Source organism: Chaetura pelagica, unplaced genomic scaffold (genome assembly GCF_000747805.2).
Source record: "Chaetura pelagica isolate M959 unplaced genomic scaffold, ChaPel_1.0 scaffold31, whole genome shotgun sequence".
NCBI lineage: Eukaryota > Metazoa > Chordata > Aves > Apodiformes > Apodidae > Chaetura > Chaetura pelagica.
In genome coordinates, this window is record NW_009952481.1 from 1,663,381 (window position 1) to 1,682,385 (window position 19,005).

The 19,005-nt window shown below is 34.9% G+C and overlaps 1 protein-coding gene across 1 annotated transcript in view; it reads right to left on the reverse strand.

Moving 5' to 3' along the window:
* Nucleotides 1-19,005, reverse strand: part of WDR70 (WD repeat domain 70) — a 133,413-nt gene that overhangs the window by 81,674 nt on the left and 32,734 nt on the right. Inside the window, exons 5-8 of the mRNA XM_010008752.1 lie at nucleotides 13,906-13,965; nucleotides 9,725-9,858; nucleotides 4,550-4,703; nucleotides 2,765-2,841 (exon numbers count right to left, since the gene is read on the reverse strand). Coding sequence (XP_010007054.1) covers nucleotides 2,765-2,841; nucleotides 4,550-4,703; nucleotides 9,725-9,858; nucleotides 13,906-13,965 — 425 coding nt within the window. The remainder of the gene's footprint in view (nucleotides 1-2,764; nucleotides 2,842-4,549; nucleotides 4,704-9,724; nucleotides 9,859-13,905; nucleotides 13,966-19,005) is intronic.

Here is a 19,005-nt window from a genome sequence, read left to right on the forward strand (position 1 = left end):
AGATGAGTAGGTGTTTGATTTCACCTTTTCCTCTGATATGCAGTAACGTAAAGCTTTTAATTTCTCCTTTTATGGATATAGAACATATTGGTAAAGTAAGACAGAGTATGTCAATGACTGTGAATGCCAATTATACATCTATATATAATGTCAGGAATGTCAAAATTGGATACAAGCAGGTCTCCTGCCTTGTAGAATGACTGATTCAGTAACAGAAAACTTTATAAAACCAGATTAAACATCCTTACCTGAAGTCTCTGTGTACCACATAAGAATATACTGAACTTTGTCTCAATATCTTCCTCAAGAAAGAAGACCTTACCAATAGTTAAAGTATTAGCCAGAAAACCACACCAACTCTATATGTAAAACCACTGCAAAAGCTTTATATCTTGAGAACACTACATTGCCAACAGTAGTACAGCACCACATTGTCTTAATTATTAATTGTCACTGAGAACTTAGAAAAACATAAGAAACATCTGACTAAACCACAGAATCACAGAATTTCTGAAGTTGGAAGGGACCTCTAGAGATCATCTAGTCCAACTCCCTCATTGAAGTAGGATCACGTAGAGCACTTAACACAGGACTGCATCCAGGCGGGTTTTGAATATCTCCGGATGGAGACTCCACAACCTCCCTGGGCAGCCTGTTCCAGTGCTCTGTCACACTCACTGTAAAGAAGTTTTTCCTCATATTTAAATGGAACTTCCTATGTTCCCATCTGTACCCGTTGCCCCTCGTTCTGACACTAGAACTACTGAGAAGAGCAATCTCATCACAGATTCATTTAACCCTGTATTCAGTCTTCGATGATGATGATAATTATACTAGTAAGAGTAATAATGATGCTGACTAGGTCTGGCCATTATGTTTTATTCCCTTCATTCTCCCTCACTATCTGCAAGGGTCATATAAGAAAATGTTATTATACCTATTACATTTCCTATTTGTTTATGAGCCCTCCTAAACATGAATTTTTCTCATCTCCTTTTAAACTTGACTCCACAATCTTCTGTGACACGTTCCAGAATATATTTGGAAAGCATCCAAAAAGAAGTATTATGTAGAGGGTGAGCAAACACTGGAAGGGGCATCCTAGATGGGTGGTGGATGTCCTAAGCCTTTCAGTGTTTTAAGAGGCACTTGGGATATGCCCTTAACAACATGCTTTGACTTCTGGTCAGCCCTGAAATGGTTTAAGCAGTTGGACTCAATGACCACTGTAGGTTCCTTTTCAACTGTAACTATTCTAATCTATTCTAGTTTACAGCTTCAGTCTAAAGATGAATTACTGATTAAACTTTGCAGACTTTATAGTTTCTGTTACTATTTAACTTCACAGATGATACTGCTTAATTTGCAACACAGTACTTAAAGACAATCCAAATTGTTTCTTTTCACATGACATGTCCAAATCCTGGTAAGACTTGTCACTAGCATGAACACAGTGAAATGGGTTTAAAATACTTTTCCTGTAATGTCAGCCATGTAATGTCTCTGAAAATGCAATTATACAGCCATTTATAGTAGTGTTTATCTGGATTTTACTTAATTGACCAGACCATTTCATTTAACAGCAATTCAAGCATCAGGGATGCACTGAATCCGTATTTGGTATATCAGTTGGGCATTTGCTTAGATGGGATAAAATTGGACAGTTTTCATCATTTAAAGTATCTTAATTTGTTTTTCACTATCTACAAACTATTTAACCTAACTAAGCTGTACTAATGTCTAACTACATTCAAAAGAGCAACAAACGTCTAACACATCTGTTCTACCATTTAATAAAGATTTCTAATATGGAACTAAAACCTTTGTGTCTGCAGGCTGGAAAAAATATAACGTTCGCTTAACTTGCATGTATTTTTACAACTGAACTGCTCCATAAAGCACACTGTAGTTTCTTAAGGTTTTCTTTTTTTCTTCTGCCACAGTCTTAGTGGAAATTGTAAGCTTTCCTCCTAAAACCATTATTTCACATATCTGTGTGTTAAACCAGTATGTCAGTCCCTGTTGGGGAAAAATCCTGATGTCATTTAAAGTAATTTATAACTGGAGTCTTCTACTTATCATGGACCATGCTACAGACACATTAGTGGGGCAATTCAGTCTTCCCACTCACTGTCACTCTTGAGTAAGAAGACTACATATGTTTGAAACATCAGCTCAGAAATCATTCATGATCTTGCTACTGACAGCTGCAGTACCTTTGTTGCTTAATGCAATTGCCACAGTGACATTTTGCAGTTTGATTCTAACTCCAAAGGTAAAGGCTGAAGCCACAAAACAATTTCTAACAGTCTCTTTGACAGCTGTCAAACAACATCCATCACTGTTCAATTAGACTTTAACATAAAACTTGTAACTTCCAATTGAAATACTCTAGTTTTCCAGCATATTCAGTTGCATTTGAGTCCCTACACAGGAATTATTCTACTCTGAAGATACACTGGATAAAGTTAATTTTTTTTTCCAGGAATTTTTTGTAAACACATATTTAACCAACATCTCTCAGTAAATATAATGAAAAGTAATTTTAAATTGCAAAACTAAAATAATACAGACAAAATAGATTAATTAACAAGAGCTGAAACGAAGAAATTTTTTGCTTCTAGATCTCACCTAACATTGTCCTGAGCACTTGCTGAAGATTTAAAAGGATAACATTTAAAGAAAAATAGGGCATAATATTAAAATACAAAAGCCAAACAAGCCTCTCAGAAGAGCCCGACAAAAAGTAGACCTCAATACTCACCCATCATTCGAACACGTCAAAAATTCTTCCTTTATTTTTGGATGCCAACAGCCTGAATTGAGCATTGCTGTGTGACCCTAAAGAAATAAAAAAAGAGATTTTTACAAAGATCCACAAAGCGTCTTAAAAGGTTTTACAAATTTTACTCAAAATCCTCCAACTGAAATCAAGTGAAAGCTGCAGGCTGAATCAGACCATTCTGAACATAGCAATAGCTGACTAACATCACAACAATTTAACAGATTTTATTAATAAGTTTCATCCTTGTTTGCTTTCATTTTCAAACTGTAAAATCCCTATTATTCATGTACTTTTATCTGGTCTTTCAGATAATAGCATGGAATTATACTTCCCCTTTTTTTCTTGGGAGAACTGTAATGCAGAGAAAGGATGAACCATTAGACATAGATACAGTGTAATGCAAATTGTTTCAAGCTACATAAAAATAACAGCAATAACATGAATTACCAGGGAGACACGATATGCGTACTCAATGCCAAACTACACTAGCCCAAAACCTTGTTTGAGAAAAGTGAGGAAATAGAATTCCAGAGTCAAGACAGATTTAACCTCAGATGAGTTTTCACAAAACATTAGGAGTTGCAGATTGAGTAGTCAGCCCTGTTTCTTTGGGATAGAAAAAGAAGGGGAGGTAAAGATTTCATCCAAAGTAAACAATTGGCATTATCCTGATTATGAATATAAAACGTGCTTGTCCAGTTGGCTTTACTACTTCAAAGTACAAGCTCATCATCTACATTCAAAGAGAATTCTGGAAACTATCTCTGCAACACAGGAATTACTTCAGTTTGCTTTAAATACAAATATGGTGAGAAATGCTGAAAAGGTAATGGGGTGACACAACAAATATTTTACCATTTTGACTGTTGGACCACAATACACTGAGATTCTAGAAGTTCACAAGTGAAAGAAAATCTGAATTATTTTTAAGCAAACAAGAACTAAAACAGATGTTTCTATTTGATGGTTTTATATAGATATGTCTATCCAAAAGACAAGAATAGATACAGGCAAAACAGCATTTAGTCTTGTTTTTTGGTGATACACTTCAAAAGCAATAAATAAGTCAACTTTATCATCAGTTTGAACACTAGATTTTATCACTAATTTTTAAGCTTAAGCTATTTTAAAAACTGACATGAACTTAAATCATCTATGTAAACAAAATCCTTGTCTCATGTATTTTGTGGAAATACACAGGTAAAGTGGTCTAAACCTGATCAACGGTTGTTAAACCCTTCAGTGGAGCCTTTCTCCATTTCACATTGTTGCTTACCAGTTTTACACTTAAGCCATGCAAGTAACAATAGTAACAACCTCCAAATCTTGCTGTGAAAGTGATAATTGTATCAGCAAAAGAATGGAGGGTAAAATATAGGTAGAGACTAGACCAGATTAAGAGGTTCTAATTTTTGTTTTGGTTGGTTGGACAAGAGTATGGGGGAAGGTGACAATTTCTACAAGATAGACTGTTAAACAGATTAACTTGTTGTGGCAATACAGAAACATTAATTGGAAGAGACCTTGAGCTGCCCTAGGTCAACCTATAGCCCAAAACTAGACTATAGCCAACATCAGATCAGGCCAGCCATGGCTTTGCCTAGCTGGATCTTGAAATCCTTTGTGGATAAAGGTCCTGTAACGTCCAGAATGTATCAATACACAGGACTATCGCATCCCAGAGATAATGAACTTCATGGAGTTTCTGGTTAAGAGCAAATTACATTGTCATTCTTCCGGCATTTGATTAATTTCTGATTTTACCTTTGTGTTTGTCATATCCACAATGTATTGGTCTCCTTTTATGCATTCCATTACTGGGAAGCCATCTCTGTCAAGAACTTTTGCCTGAGAGTTACCAGAGACAACGAGAATGACATCTCCTGTGCTACTGTACTGTAAAGACTTGATTTGGTGACTGAAAAAGAAAGAAAATTCTTCAATTAACTGCACTTCCTGTATGCCCACAATAAAATAAGAGAGTCAATAGTGAGAAAACATTTTGCAGAAATAGACCCATATACATTCCTTTACCAAAAAGGTAGGCAAAAAACAATCTGAGGTTAACGGATTAAAGCTAAATCTAAGATAACTGTATTAATGTCACATTTCCTTCTTCAACCACACAGCACATCAAACTGCATTATTTATGAAGCTGGCACATAAAATATCATTTCTGGTAAACATATTTAACTTTGAGAATGCTCCTATAGCTCCTAGTGAGAAATAATATGTGTCAGAATCAGCTTTTCAGGGCCGAAAATTGTTTTTCATCTTCTCAAAAGCAATATGTGTATTTACAGTAATCTATAAATTTTTAGTCATATATAAAACTCCACTGTACGTTGTACATGAGGAAATTAGTTGTATGTCTGCATTCTTTCATCTTTTTCTATGTTCAAGCCTGCAGTTTCATCAGAATCTCAAATTAATTTAGACACAATATCAACCCTGGAAACAGGAGAGTATATTATCAATCTAGTCTGCTATGTCTTAGGTGACTGATCGTTTGCTGTACAGGTTTTCTAAAAAATGTCTCCTATTGATTGAGAAGACCTGAGACAAAAATGGCTGAATAATACCAAGACAACAAAAAATATAAATCAAAAGCAGGAAGATGGCTGATGAGTGGGAAGTCCATTTCTAGCTTCAGCACCTTCAGGTGAGAAGCACTCTGCTTGATGAACACAGTTCATTGTAGCTGCTGTATCTGAAGTACCCTTTGATCCCCTACCTGGCTGTCCTCAGTTACAAGAATGAAAAAGAATGCAAAGCAGTATATCCAGTCTACACTTGCCAGAATTTATACCCTGGCACATTAACAGAATGTGCACAATAACATTACTTCATATAATGCTTCAGCTCTGCAGATAAATTAACCCCAAGTTAAAGACCAGAATGCATTTGCTGGGTAGATTTGCATTCCCATGGCATCCAAACATTCCTCAAAAGAGTATTATCCTTTGGTGAAGAACATACCATACACATTCAAATCCTAGGAACTTTAAGGAAAATAGTTTTTAATACAATTTCACATCAGTACAATTAACACTCAGATGATGAACAACACTGTGTAACTTGCGTCTTAACAAACTAACAGTTACTTCACTTCTTACATGGTAGTGACTTCACAACTGACTCAGCTGCAGCTATTACCTATTAAACCTGTCTCCAAACTGCGAGTTACTACACAAAACATATAAAACATTGAAATATGTATTTTTAAAGTTCCGCAATGATCACAGTAATGTAAACTAAGCATAAGTTTCTAATTAAAAAAATGTTTGGCAAAACCAATTAAATTATGATTCAAAAGCAAAAAACTGCTTCAAGCACCCTATTATGTAACACAAACCAGCAGCCAAATGGGCCAAAGTATAAAATCTGATTTTTAGTAGAAAGGAAACACTCAAATCTAGGCATTTCCAAAAAAGATCACAGGCAATGTCGCAAAAAGCATCATGAACCCCAAGAACAAAAATGGATGCTTGCTCAGAAGAGGGGAAAGAAAGACAGACATACTAAGACCAGTGAAACACTGGGAAAAAAAAAAAAAGAAGCCCACAAGAGAAACAATATCTAAAGTCTTGAATATTCTCTGCCCACAGCTGACAAATTCAGACTAAATAAGTCATCAGATTCAGCTTTAAAACTATAAGAACATCTTAGGAATTTATTTTTTTTCCTCTAGTGTACTTCCACACACTCTTGCCATATCACAATTCCTATAAAGCTCAAATAATTCCTGGTCTCCATCTAAGCATAGCCTGCAGAACTAACTTAGTTGTATCTCCCACACTCTAGTGTTGAAATTGTCAAGAGAAAATACCCAACATATCTCCAAAGCACAGATTCATGTTTTGTACTTTCCATTGTTGAAATGTAAGAACCAAAACCAAACATGTAAAAAATACACTGTAAGATTCTTTTTGCTTGGGACATCCTTTAGGCATGAAAATGATCTGGCTACTAGACCTGGTTAAACATTTTGCCCAGAAGTAAAATCTGATTTCTGAGAGAATCCACAAAAGGCCCAGAGAGAGTCGTCTGAGAAAACTAGTTTTCAGACACTGAAGTACTGAAATTAAAACTACAGACAGTAATACTGCTAGTGTGGCACTGTTAATAATTTGACAAATAGTGTGTCATTCCTTGTTTGTAGTTCTATAGCAGCATATTTGAAAAAACTTTGTTTTCATCTTAGTTTTAAAGTTTCTTCTGATAAGGAAGAGCACTTGATTTTACAGCTCCTAGCACAAGGGGAATGTAAGTAACAATTCATCAAATCACTCATGAAAATTTAGTCTGAAAAAAAAAGATTTACACAACCTTTATCTAAAGAAAAAAAACAACAAACCAAAACAAAACCCCAAACCCAAAGCTTTGTGACTGTGTGATACAACTTTTTACATCATGTCCAAAACTTATTTTTATAAGCAGGGAATCTGCAAAGCCCCAGAAATTACCATTTTTAGATGTTTATTGGAGTATGACCAAGAATGAGGCTCTGTAGAGGCAGTTCTTACAGAAAAATTTTTGTTTCTTATTAACTTTAAAGCAAAAGTATCGGGAAACTTAAAGGAACAGTTCCCTTTAATAGCATTTATCCAAGTCATTTTTGGTTTAAAGCTACCAAATGTGCATAGTACTTTCTGCCAGGACCTGCAGAACAGAACTACACACATGGGTAGAAATGGAATGCACAATTTCTATACACATAACACAGCTCTGCCTTATCGTTGCCTTTGCCTTTCACACCAAGGTGTGGCTTGAAGGTACTTTGTCAGGCTCTTTTTTTTTTTATGTCCCAGGTCCAAAGAGAAATTAACAGAGTAACCTGATACTATGCTACAAAATGGATCCTGCACAATATAGAATTGTTCTCAGACTGTTTTATTCTTAACATGAAATTAATTTACTGCTCCAGAACTGGATTTCTGCTAACACCGAAAGCTTCCAAAGCAGAATTCTTTGAAATTAAGGTCTGTGAATGCTAATAGTCTTTGCAATAAATACCGTAGTGAAAAACAAACAAACAACAAAAAAACAAACATATACTCCTGGACATAAGTTATTTAATATTGCACACCAGCAAGCCTCAAAGTCAGCATGAAGGAACTTATTCTTGAGTTTGGATCTTTATATCAGACAAGAATTATATTTCCAGTTTTATGTTTACAAAAAACCTCAAATTAGTGAGACTTGCAACATTGGGAAAATTTGCAAACCTTTCACTAGCCAATCCTATTTTTAATGTTATTTTATATTTATATTTTTATGTATTTAATTTATACTTCAGCGTACTCAAACCACAAGAATGTATAATTCACCAGGAATAAAAGCACCTATGAGATACTTACAATACACTAAATGAATAGTGTTCACTATTAGGGCTATTAGGGTTATTAGGGTTAGGGTTAGGGGGGGTTAGGGATAGGGTTAGGGGATAGGGTTAGGGGATAGGGTTAGGGGATAGGGTTAGGGGATAGGGTTAGGGGATAGGGTTAGGGGATAGGGTTAGGGGATAGGGTTAGGGGATAGGGTTAGGGGATAGGGTTAGGGGATAGGGTTAGGGGATAGGGTTAGGGGATAGGGTTAGGGGATAGGGTTAGGGGATAGGGTTAGGGGATAGGGTTAGGGGATAGGGTTAGGGGATAGGGTTAGGGGATAGGGTTAGGGGATAGGGTTAGGGGATAGGGTTAGGGGATAGGGTTAGGGGATAGGGTTAGGGGATAGGGTTAGGGGATAGGGTTAGGGGATAGGGTTAGGGGATAGGGTTAGGGGATAGGGTTAGGGGATAGGGTTAGGGGATAGGGTTAGGGGATAGGGTTAGGGGATAGGGTTAGGGGATAGGGTTAGGGGATAGGGTTAGGGGATAGGGTTAGGGGATAGGGTTAGGGGATAGGGTTAGGGGATAGGGTTAGGGGATAGGGTTAGGGGATAGGGTTAGGGGATAGGGTTAGGGCATCGGTCCCAGTACCGACGCCTGAGGGACTCCACTAGTCACACACCTCCAACCAGATTCTGCCCCATTGACTACAACTCTCTGACTCCTTCTTTTCAACCAGCTCCTGATCCACCTCACTTCCTGATCACGAAACCCATACTTGATCAACTTATCTACAAGGATGCTGTGGGAGACGGTGTCAAATGCTTTACTGAAATCAAGATAAACCACATCTACTTCTCTACCATCATCTATCCACCTAGTAATTTCCTCATAGAAGGCTATGAGGTTAGTCAAACATGATTTACCCTTGATAAAACCATGCTGACTGCTCTTGATGACCCCCATGTCCTTGATATGCCTAGAGATAGTGACAAGAACAAGTTGTTCCATCACCTTTCCAGGGATGGAGGTGACATTAAGGTACACTGTACTTTTATTATTTTACTGAATTTATCTCTTATACCATTGTTACCAAGTACTACTAAATTTTCATGCACTTTTCTCAGTTTGATGATGCTTGTTAAAATTATCTCCTTACTGCATGTCACATTTGGGGAATTTATTTATTTATTTATTTCAAAGCAGCTTGTTTACTAAATTACGTTTTCAAAGTAAATGTTTCAATAAACCAATGGATGGCATAAGATTAGTTTCTCAAAGGTATTAAAATTGCATACCAAATCAAAGCACACTTTTCACTTTCCTGCTTTTTGACATTTGGGAACATCAGTAGAATCCCTTTCTAATTTGCCATTTCAGCCTAACAGCCCCAATTTTATGTCATCTTTTACTATCTAGATTCTTGGCACATCTATAGTTATTGATAGATACTCTAACCTCCTAAAACTGACCAAAATTCAGCTGTAGCTTTTTAAGACATTAATGATTAAAAATTGACTCACTGCAACTAATAAATTACAATCCCTTTTTTAAGTGTACCCAAGTATTTTATGAAGTTCATCACATTAATCAGAAATCTTCATGCCTACCATTCACAAGGCTGGAGTGACCGAAAAGCTTGGAGTGAGGCATCCATTCCAGCAAAATCCCAAAATTTAACATCATAGTCATATCCACCAGTAATCAAGCGGGCACCCGAAGGATCCAATCCCAAAGCAGAAACCTAATCAGAAAAAAAAAAATAAAAAAATTCATTCAAGCTTCTTTTTTTTTACTATAGTTCTTCAAGTGTCACCAAAATATAATATACTATTGAAGTAAACTAAATTATTTCATGTGCTATTTTCTTGCTAAAATATATCCACGTATTTTATTTCTGAATTTTTACCACAGTCTGAATACTTTGGTAGGGAGAACAGAAATGGAAATTACACCATCTGAATAGACCAGTGAAAACAGCTGAGGAACGTTACTTACACCGCTTGCTTTCTAATTAACTCCTTCCAGAAACTGGGTATATTTCATTTCTGTGAAGAAAATTATACTCTAGACTTTTAACACCCACCAGCTTAAGTTTTCACACTACTTTAATGCTGGTTAAAATTCTATTTCAAGGGGAAAAAAATAAATTAAAAAGAAAACCAAACAAGCAAAAACCTTAAATTATATTTGAATAAAAATATAATCATAAATTTAAAAAATATTTTAAGTGAAAAAGCTCAAAAAAACTTATCAAAACCCGTCTGCTTTATATAAAAAAACATTTAAAGCTACTCAAAACTTGAAGTACGTATAATGCTCTTTACTCTCTATTATCCTCAAACCAAAGATTAGCTGAAATTAAATTTTTAGTGAAAAGCCTATTTTCATTATTTATTTGAATAATTTTACTGTAGTAGTGACCCAATCTCCATATGGAGAACTAAGAGTAACAGAAAGTATCTCACTGATTAAACATCCTTTCATATACCTTCCAAATTATTTCTTCTGTTTTCTCATTGCTGAAAATATTATCTGCTCCAGTGATTTCAAGTATTAATACAAGACTAGCTAGGCAACTAATACTAGACTAGCTAGTTTTTAAATCAAGATATTAATTCTCCAAAATTAAGTAATCTAAATGAGATAGTATTGAAAAGTTATGTCAATAACTGTAAAACAAAATAATTTTTATAGTAACTCAAAATTACACCCAACCTGAAATGTTAAAACTGCTGAAAAAGTTTTCAGGAAAAGATAATTGAGGCTTAGGCTTTTATACATATACATGAAAAGCACTGACAGTCACTATGATTTAATGCAGATAGATAGAAGTACAACCAGGAATACATTGTCTCAAAGACATATCAGTCTACCACTGTGTATTATTTTAAAGCTTTAGTGTATGTATCATGTTCTGGTATGGAGACTTCTAAAACTTATCTAAATCACTGAATAGTTTCCATACAAAATGCTGCTTAAAAATGGAATTTAGCATGAGACAATCTCTTTTCCATGCCCAGCTGAAAAAGTAACCTACAGAAAACAAAAACACCAGTTATGAATGGAATTTGTTCTTTCAGATGGAGAATTTGTTTTGCTGAAATTAAGGTTTCCTTATAAGAAAGAGTCTTCTTCTGAGTTTCTTTTTCCGGTTTCATGTTGAAAATATGCACTTAGAAACTCCTTACTTTATCAAAGACTCATTTCTAGTAATCTTTTCATGCTGGTACCATCAAATACATAGTGCCATCACTCAGCCAAGAGTTTTACTTTCAAGAAAACCAAGATGTTGCAGAAATTATGCTGCTGTTCACCAGGCAACTAACTCCTCTTTAATCTAATTGTCCCACTTTATTTTAGAGGCTTTGGCTTGCAGAAATCTTGTATTTAGAGAAGGTCTAAAACCTCATTATTCTAAGGAATGCAAGGGATCATCAGATGTCCTAATCCAGTGCCCCTGAAAACATCTAATTCAGAGACACTAATAGATTCAACATTTTTATTTTTATTTCACTGAATCAAATGCTTAAATGTACTGCTTTGTGCTATCTCTAAGAACGAATTAGAAACTCCACTTAGTCACTATGACATATTTTATTTTTAAATGAAACAGATGCAACCTCTTATGTGTTCCCCCCCCCTCAAAAAATGCCCCTTTTAGCACTTAAATGCAAATATTGAACCCCATTCATTTAATTAATTACTTCTAACATGGAGAAAAAATGGGCATTGCCAGATTAATCATGGATTCAGTTAAAAGGCTCAAGGGTTCTACAGTAACTACTACAAGAAGGAGCAGCTATATAAGATGCTACAAAGCACACTGTTCAGAATACCTCTGTTTATGTATTCTTTCTCATACCCATCTATGTATCACAAGTGTCAGGAGGAAAAAAAAAATATATATATATATCCCTGAAGTTTCATTGGGAGCAGTAACTCCAATTACACTATACAAGGAAGGCAATCAGGAAATTAGCCAGGTTTCTGGAAAGACTCTCCAGCTTGGGAAAACTTTTCCAAGACTTTTCAGCTGCACAGGAATGGAGTCATCATCAAACCCACGTTCATTAGATTGAAGAGGTACAGATGGGATACGTAAATTAAGCTGAAATACAGTATGCTGCACAAACTTGATGCGAAGAGTGTATTTTAAAATGCTAGAGTGAAACATGGGTATCAAGACATGACATTGCTCCCATTCTTGTATGTGTGTAATAACATGGGTAAGCAGTTGCATTACTCTAGGACAAATAAAACAAAAAATATACTCCTTGTGCAGAAGGGCTGTTTTTTTTTGCATGATACTTTCTATTCACTGCATCCGGTCTAATCCAACTGTGCTATACACACCCACATTATAATTCACCTCTGCTCTAGGTGATGACAGCTGCACTCTCATGAAGTCAAAATACCTCAGAAATCTTCCAACATTTTAACTTTCACTTTACAAAACCTTTTCATTTCAAATAACACAAGCTTTTGCTCTAAGAAGCCATAGAGAAATTTACAGGTCCAACACAGAGAAAATGCCTTTGAAAATGTTACATGCTGAACTTTGTGAGGAAATCTATTCAAGGAACATACTGCAGAAGTAATTACTGTCATATGTAAAACAGAAAACTGGTTTCTACTGGTACACTAGTATGCAAATGCTAGTGTGTATAGAAATCAGTGTGCCAAGAAGTTACATGTAATGCGTACATAAAAATTCACCCTACTTTGTTTAGTGTAATACAATGCACCTTTTACAGGTCTTAAACGAGAATATATTTGCATTTTGTTCGTATCACACTTCTTTCCCTCCTTCCTTTACTTCTGTATCTCTAGCACTATGATAAAAAAAAATAGTAAGGCATATCACTACTCCACACTCCAAGACAGATCAGAAAGTTTGATGCCAGATTAATTAAGACACTTCTGAAAACAAGTATTTCTGAAATCTTATTAAAAAACCTTTATGATCTTAACTGCAAGGTTTAAACCTCCAGAAAATTCCTCTAAAATGTCCAATAACTACTTAATTATTAAAATGTCAAATCTTAAACTCAGACATTATTTGTCAAATGTTTAATTTGAAGTTAATTACTTTATTCTTTAATATTAGTATTTCATATTAACAAGCATCATATTAAGTGTATAATTATACTGATCACATAAACAGAAAATTACTCAATGAGTTGTCTTAAAAATCTAAGAAAAGTATACATTTCTTTAGTTTGTTTAAAATGCCATGAAAAAACATTTTTCTCAATATTTTTTGTTTCATTTTCGTTTCTTTTCTTTTGTTTTTCCCTCTCCAAAAGTGAGAATTCTATTAACTAGCTGACAATTTTTCTCAGGGATATAGTAACAATAAAAGAAATTCTAGAATTATTTTCTCATTGAAGAGTAAATCATGGCCCATATGGAAGAGGATATGCAGCAGCATCTTCTTTAATGACCAAACATGAATATTTTGCAGTTCTAGAAAAACAAGAAGTGTTGAGAATGTGTTATCACTTACAGTTTTTGTCCCATGTTGGAGTGTAATTTCGTGAGAATCTGGGATTTTCTTGACAGGGTTCTAGAAAAAAAGAACAACACAAAAAAATGAAAAAAGGAAATTAAAATCCACCTATTTGAAAAGAGTGATATGACAAAAAATCATACAAACAAACAAAAAAACCAGTACTGCAATATTTATAAATATAAGAAAGGTTTCCATGACAACAGCCATTAATGACCAAACATGAATATTTTGCAGTTCTAGAAAAACAAGAAGTGTTGAGAATGTGTTATCACTTACAGTTTTTGTCCCATGTTGGAGTGTAATTTCGTGAGAATCTGGGATTTTCTTGACAGGGTTCTAGAAAAAAAGAACAACACAAAAAAATGAAAAAAGGAAATTAAAATCCACCTATTTGAAAAGAGTGATATGACAAAAAATCATACAAACAAACAAAAAAACCAGTACTGCAATATTTATAAATATAAGAAAGGTTTCCCTCACAACAGCCATAACCTGAGGGAGGAAAAAGGAGAGAGAAATCAGAAAAAAGAGACTGATTACAGATTTATATTTTCATGGATATACCCCTAAAAATATCAGGAATAATTGTTAAAAAAATACAAGGTTACTTTAACAAAGAACAAAAACAAGAAAATATTTTCTGGTTTTCCTCTTTAGAAAACATTACAATTCTCCTTTTTACCAATTCTCCAATATCTACCAATCTTGATATGTGATTTATTCAATCCATCATTATTATACCACATATTTTCAAATAAAAGGACTCTACAAAGTTGACAAAATTATTCAAGATATGCAGAAATTCATTACAGGAGCTAAGTTTTCCAAGTGGTTTATTAACACCATGGGACTGCCTTCCCACTTCCACTCATGCCAGTATTCCCAGTTCTCACAAGTCTTCACAACTGCCAGTTTGATGGCATCCATAACATAATCAATGCAATTCAGGGAATTTAATTTAATAGCAACATACAGATTTAAGGCAATTATGGTTTAAAATGCCTAACACATCTGACTAACATCCATAATACATATATGAGAATAGTTTACTTGCACACAAAGAAATGTACTGAAAGTACTCAAGTGATTGCAAGGTTCTAAAATGCTCCTTTGAATCATTATTCTCAAAATGCTCATTTGTCTCATACCATTTAAGTTTCCTAAAGCAGATACAATCTGTAATTTTGGTGCCAAACACCTCTGTTACAATTTTCTGTTGCTGAAGTTTGAAGTTTTTTTCATGCTTGCAACAGAAATTTTCTGTGGCATCAGCTTTATTTCTTTTATACTTGTTTATCCTGCAGCTTTATTTCTCTGCAAATCGAAACTTTGTTTCATTTATCCAAATTTACCCTCTTCCAACTTCTTGCCACATCGGCTGATTCCCAAAATAACTGAATAATTTCTTTCCATTTTCACACACACATATATATACAAAGAAAAGCCAGCTGAAGACAACTCATGCCCTCTGTTTTCACATTGACCGCATATGCATAACTTTAATAGTTACAGGTGTTTGAATGGGGATTCATGTATTAACATGGAAAACACAGGTGCACCTGAGCAAAAAATATTTATAGGGCTGTGGTCCATGCTAATTGTGAGAAAGTAACAGTAAAGGTTCACAAACAGCTACATGTGACATTGTGAAAGGTATGGCCGACACGGCCTTATGAGACATTTCCACAGATTCACTGGTTTATGAGTTGAGAAGCAGATGTAACCCAAAATTCCAGACTGAAACTACGATTACGAAAATTACTTTATTATTTATATGGCAGATTCATACTGACATCACCCACAAACAAGGTAGGGAGAAAGAGAGTTTTGGTAACTTTCATTTTAATCACTGCAAGTTCCTTATTTGGTATTCCAATCCACTTGCTGGAGTACTATGAGGTGCTTGTTTCTTATACCTTCCCACAAAGGAAGATATTGAATGCTTACATTGCTTCTGCACTGAATTTAATTTTGAGAGGGTACCTTAACTACTTTAAGATTTCTTTCAGTAATTCAAACAAAAAAACCCCTGAACTATTAATAAACAAAATGTGCCAGAACAAATGTATTTACTTTTAATTGCTAGCTCCTTCAAGTGACAATAATAAAATCCCTCTTTTAATAAGAAGAGTAAGCTATTCACATAAAAACATTTTTGCTTTACACTCATGTTGAACACTGTTCTGGCTACATATCTTTAAGGGAGAACAACAGATAAGAACACATTCTGACACCTGATAAATTAAGCAGTCTGAGCCTGAAAGTCAGACATTTGGCAAGTGGTAGTGGTACTATGCTCTGTAGCATCCAAGAGATGCCTGACAGTTCAAACAGTTTAAATTATTCAAAACAAAAAATTAAGATAACAATGTCCAGGAACATATCTTGGCATAACATTTTCAAATCAGACAAATATTTACAAAAAAACAATGTGGTTTATTCTATTTTAGTAACTATGAACTTACTAAATGATTGAGAATGTTATAAATAATTCTAGTCTGCTACAACAAATGACTGTATGCCCACACAAAAATCAGATGCAACTACCACTTTTCCAGTTATCATGTTCCAAGGAATGAGGAATGCAATTTCATCCTCTCAAAAGAAACTACAGATAACATATTTTATGCTGATTTAAACATCAAGATCCCATCTGTAGTAGGATATTACTGTAAGTCTGAAAAATAGAAAAGGTAGAGCTTCCCCAAAGTGTACTTGCACTTCCCAGGTCATGCAGTTGTTGCTAGGAACACAGATATTAGGTTTACACAAATTCATTTTAATGCTTCAATGGCAGCATTATAGAAAATTTGTGTTGTAATTAAAACTACATGAGATTAAATCTTTACAGAATTTTTTGTTCGGTTTTTTTTTGTTTGTTTGTTTTATTTTTAAGCCATATGAGAAAAGGACAAAACGTTATTTTTTTCTTTGTCTTTCTGCAGAAACAAAAGAAAATTTTTTGATGTGGACATATCTCCTAATACGTTCACAAAAATTTTCAATTCCCCCACTCACATAGGGTTAATACATATTCAATCTGTGCAATACTGTATTCTAGGAGTTCACAGTTTTTCCTCAAAAATGAAAAGTCTTACCCTTTCAAATAATTTCTGCAAAAGAACACTGCAAGTCAGGAATCGCATCTGTAGCTTACAGTTACACTTTTTCAGGGAATTCCAGCCCTAGCTGACCATTAAGCCCCTGTGCTTGATGACACTCTTCTACTCACTGCACTATTGTCTAAATGCTGTGGAATTTATTTTTTCTTGGAAGCTTCTTTTAGGAGCTTCCTTATCCTGAAGCAATACATAGAAAATATTTCACTAGAAATCACAAGCTGAAACTAGGTCAGAGTTTCCAAGACCTCAAGAAAAAATTAAAGGCAAAAACAAAAAATCAAATAAACCATTGATGCAGGTAAAACAGACAAGTGAGGGAATAGATACAAAAGGGGACAATCACTTAAAATCTGTATTTTGGCATCCTACAAGATATGCTTCACTATCCTTGGGACTGTGAATATGAACAATAACAATAATTTCGACTTGGCAGAAGACAGAGGGATTCAGGAGATGGGAAAAGAATGGGCTGGTAACTTTATGATAAAATAAACTTTTGGCTTGGGGAAAAAGTTAGGTCCTACAGAAGTAATTAAAAAATCCATTATGCAGTATCAGGCAGAGAAATTTACAATTATAAAACACCTCAAACTTTACCATCTGTTAGCCTGTCAGACAGATCACCCAGAAGTCATTTTAGAACAATCATCACACTATGTTCACAAAGTCTTCGGAAAAAAAAAAAAAAAGTGAACTCCACAATGACATACTTTGCTGATGTCAAACAGTCAGTAATTGCAAGCTGTGCTTGGCTAAAAATAAAATAATCCACTAGAAACCAACCTCTCACACCCTATAAATACCTCTACAAGTTAGAATATAGGTCTTCAAATTACTCACCTTCTCATGGCCCAACCAGAGAAGGACAGCATGATGCATTTATGCCTAAAAATACCTCTAATGCTGTTTGCAGAGGTCTGTATTTAATGAAATCTAAATTATTCTATGTGAGAGAGACTTGCAAGCTACTGGTAATCATTCATACATCAGGTCCTAAATGGGAAGTTTTCAGACTGCTCACAAAACTACAGTTTAACAGAGGAAACAACAAGAATTTATTCTCTGTATTTGCAACTGTCCTTAGATTCCAGAATAAAGGATCTTGCTTTCCTTGAGGATTTCAAGATCCTGTATTGTCCTGGAAGAAAATATGGCTTTCCTTTCCCAGATAGCTCCTGTGTTCTCAGAGCTCTTCCAAAATGCTGACTTGCTGGAGGCTTCAAGAGACTTCTCATTTGTGGGAGCAGAACAATGATGGTATAGCACAGAGAAAAAGCATGCAAAACTACAACTGGTCAAACTAAAGGTGATTACTTTCCCTTTCTTAAGCAGGAAAAATATTAAAGTTGGCTTGGCTACTACTTACTTTAAATACCTTATGTATTATACTAAAAAATCCTTCTGCTGGAAGTCTAAACACTCACACTCTGCTTCTTTGGGTTTCCTGTTTGGTACACTCCACATGGAAGATGTTCACAAGCAGGAGTGAAAAGAAGGAGGCAACAGCCACACTCTACAGAGACTTCTCTGTTTCGGGTGAAACTGTAGGTTTCACAGAGCAAATTTAACAGGGTGGTCTGACACAAAGGATTACTGCCTCACTGGAAGATAGATAGATAGATAGATAGATAGATAGATAGATAGATAGATAGATAGATAGATAGATAGATAGATAGATAGAATAACTGAGTTCCTAATGGACAGCAGGAAGAGATGGTGGAAGTGGGAGGGGGACAAAAAAACCCCTAGCATTAAATGGTGATGGTTAGTTAGGTTTCTTAACTAGTCATCTATTTAAGAAACTGCAACAAATCAAAATCCCAAATGAAGGACCCCCTGCAGAAAACCATGTTTTAATCATCCAAATCCCAGGCCTCTGGCAAATAAGAAAAAAGAACTTTTTGTTTTCAACCATTTTGTTTAAATAGATCATGTTTACTTTGTAAGTATTGTTAAAACCTCCTCTCTTCCCTGCCAAAATTATTGTATTGCATGGAAAAGCAAGTCACTTTATTCAACGTAATAAGTGTGATTAAAAGCAAGTAATAAGGAGTGACAGGAGTAGTTAAAAAGAGAAATGTCTCCTAATAAAAATGTTTGTGCACTGACTTATGTAACATATTGAAAGAAAACGCTCTGAAGAGATTTCAAGTAAAAAACTAATAGGCAGACAACTCATCAACCATCACACCAGAAAGGATGGGATTTCTGACATGGTAATTCCCAATGCAGAGGGGTACAACACCAAAGCTGT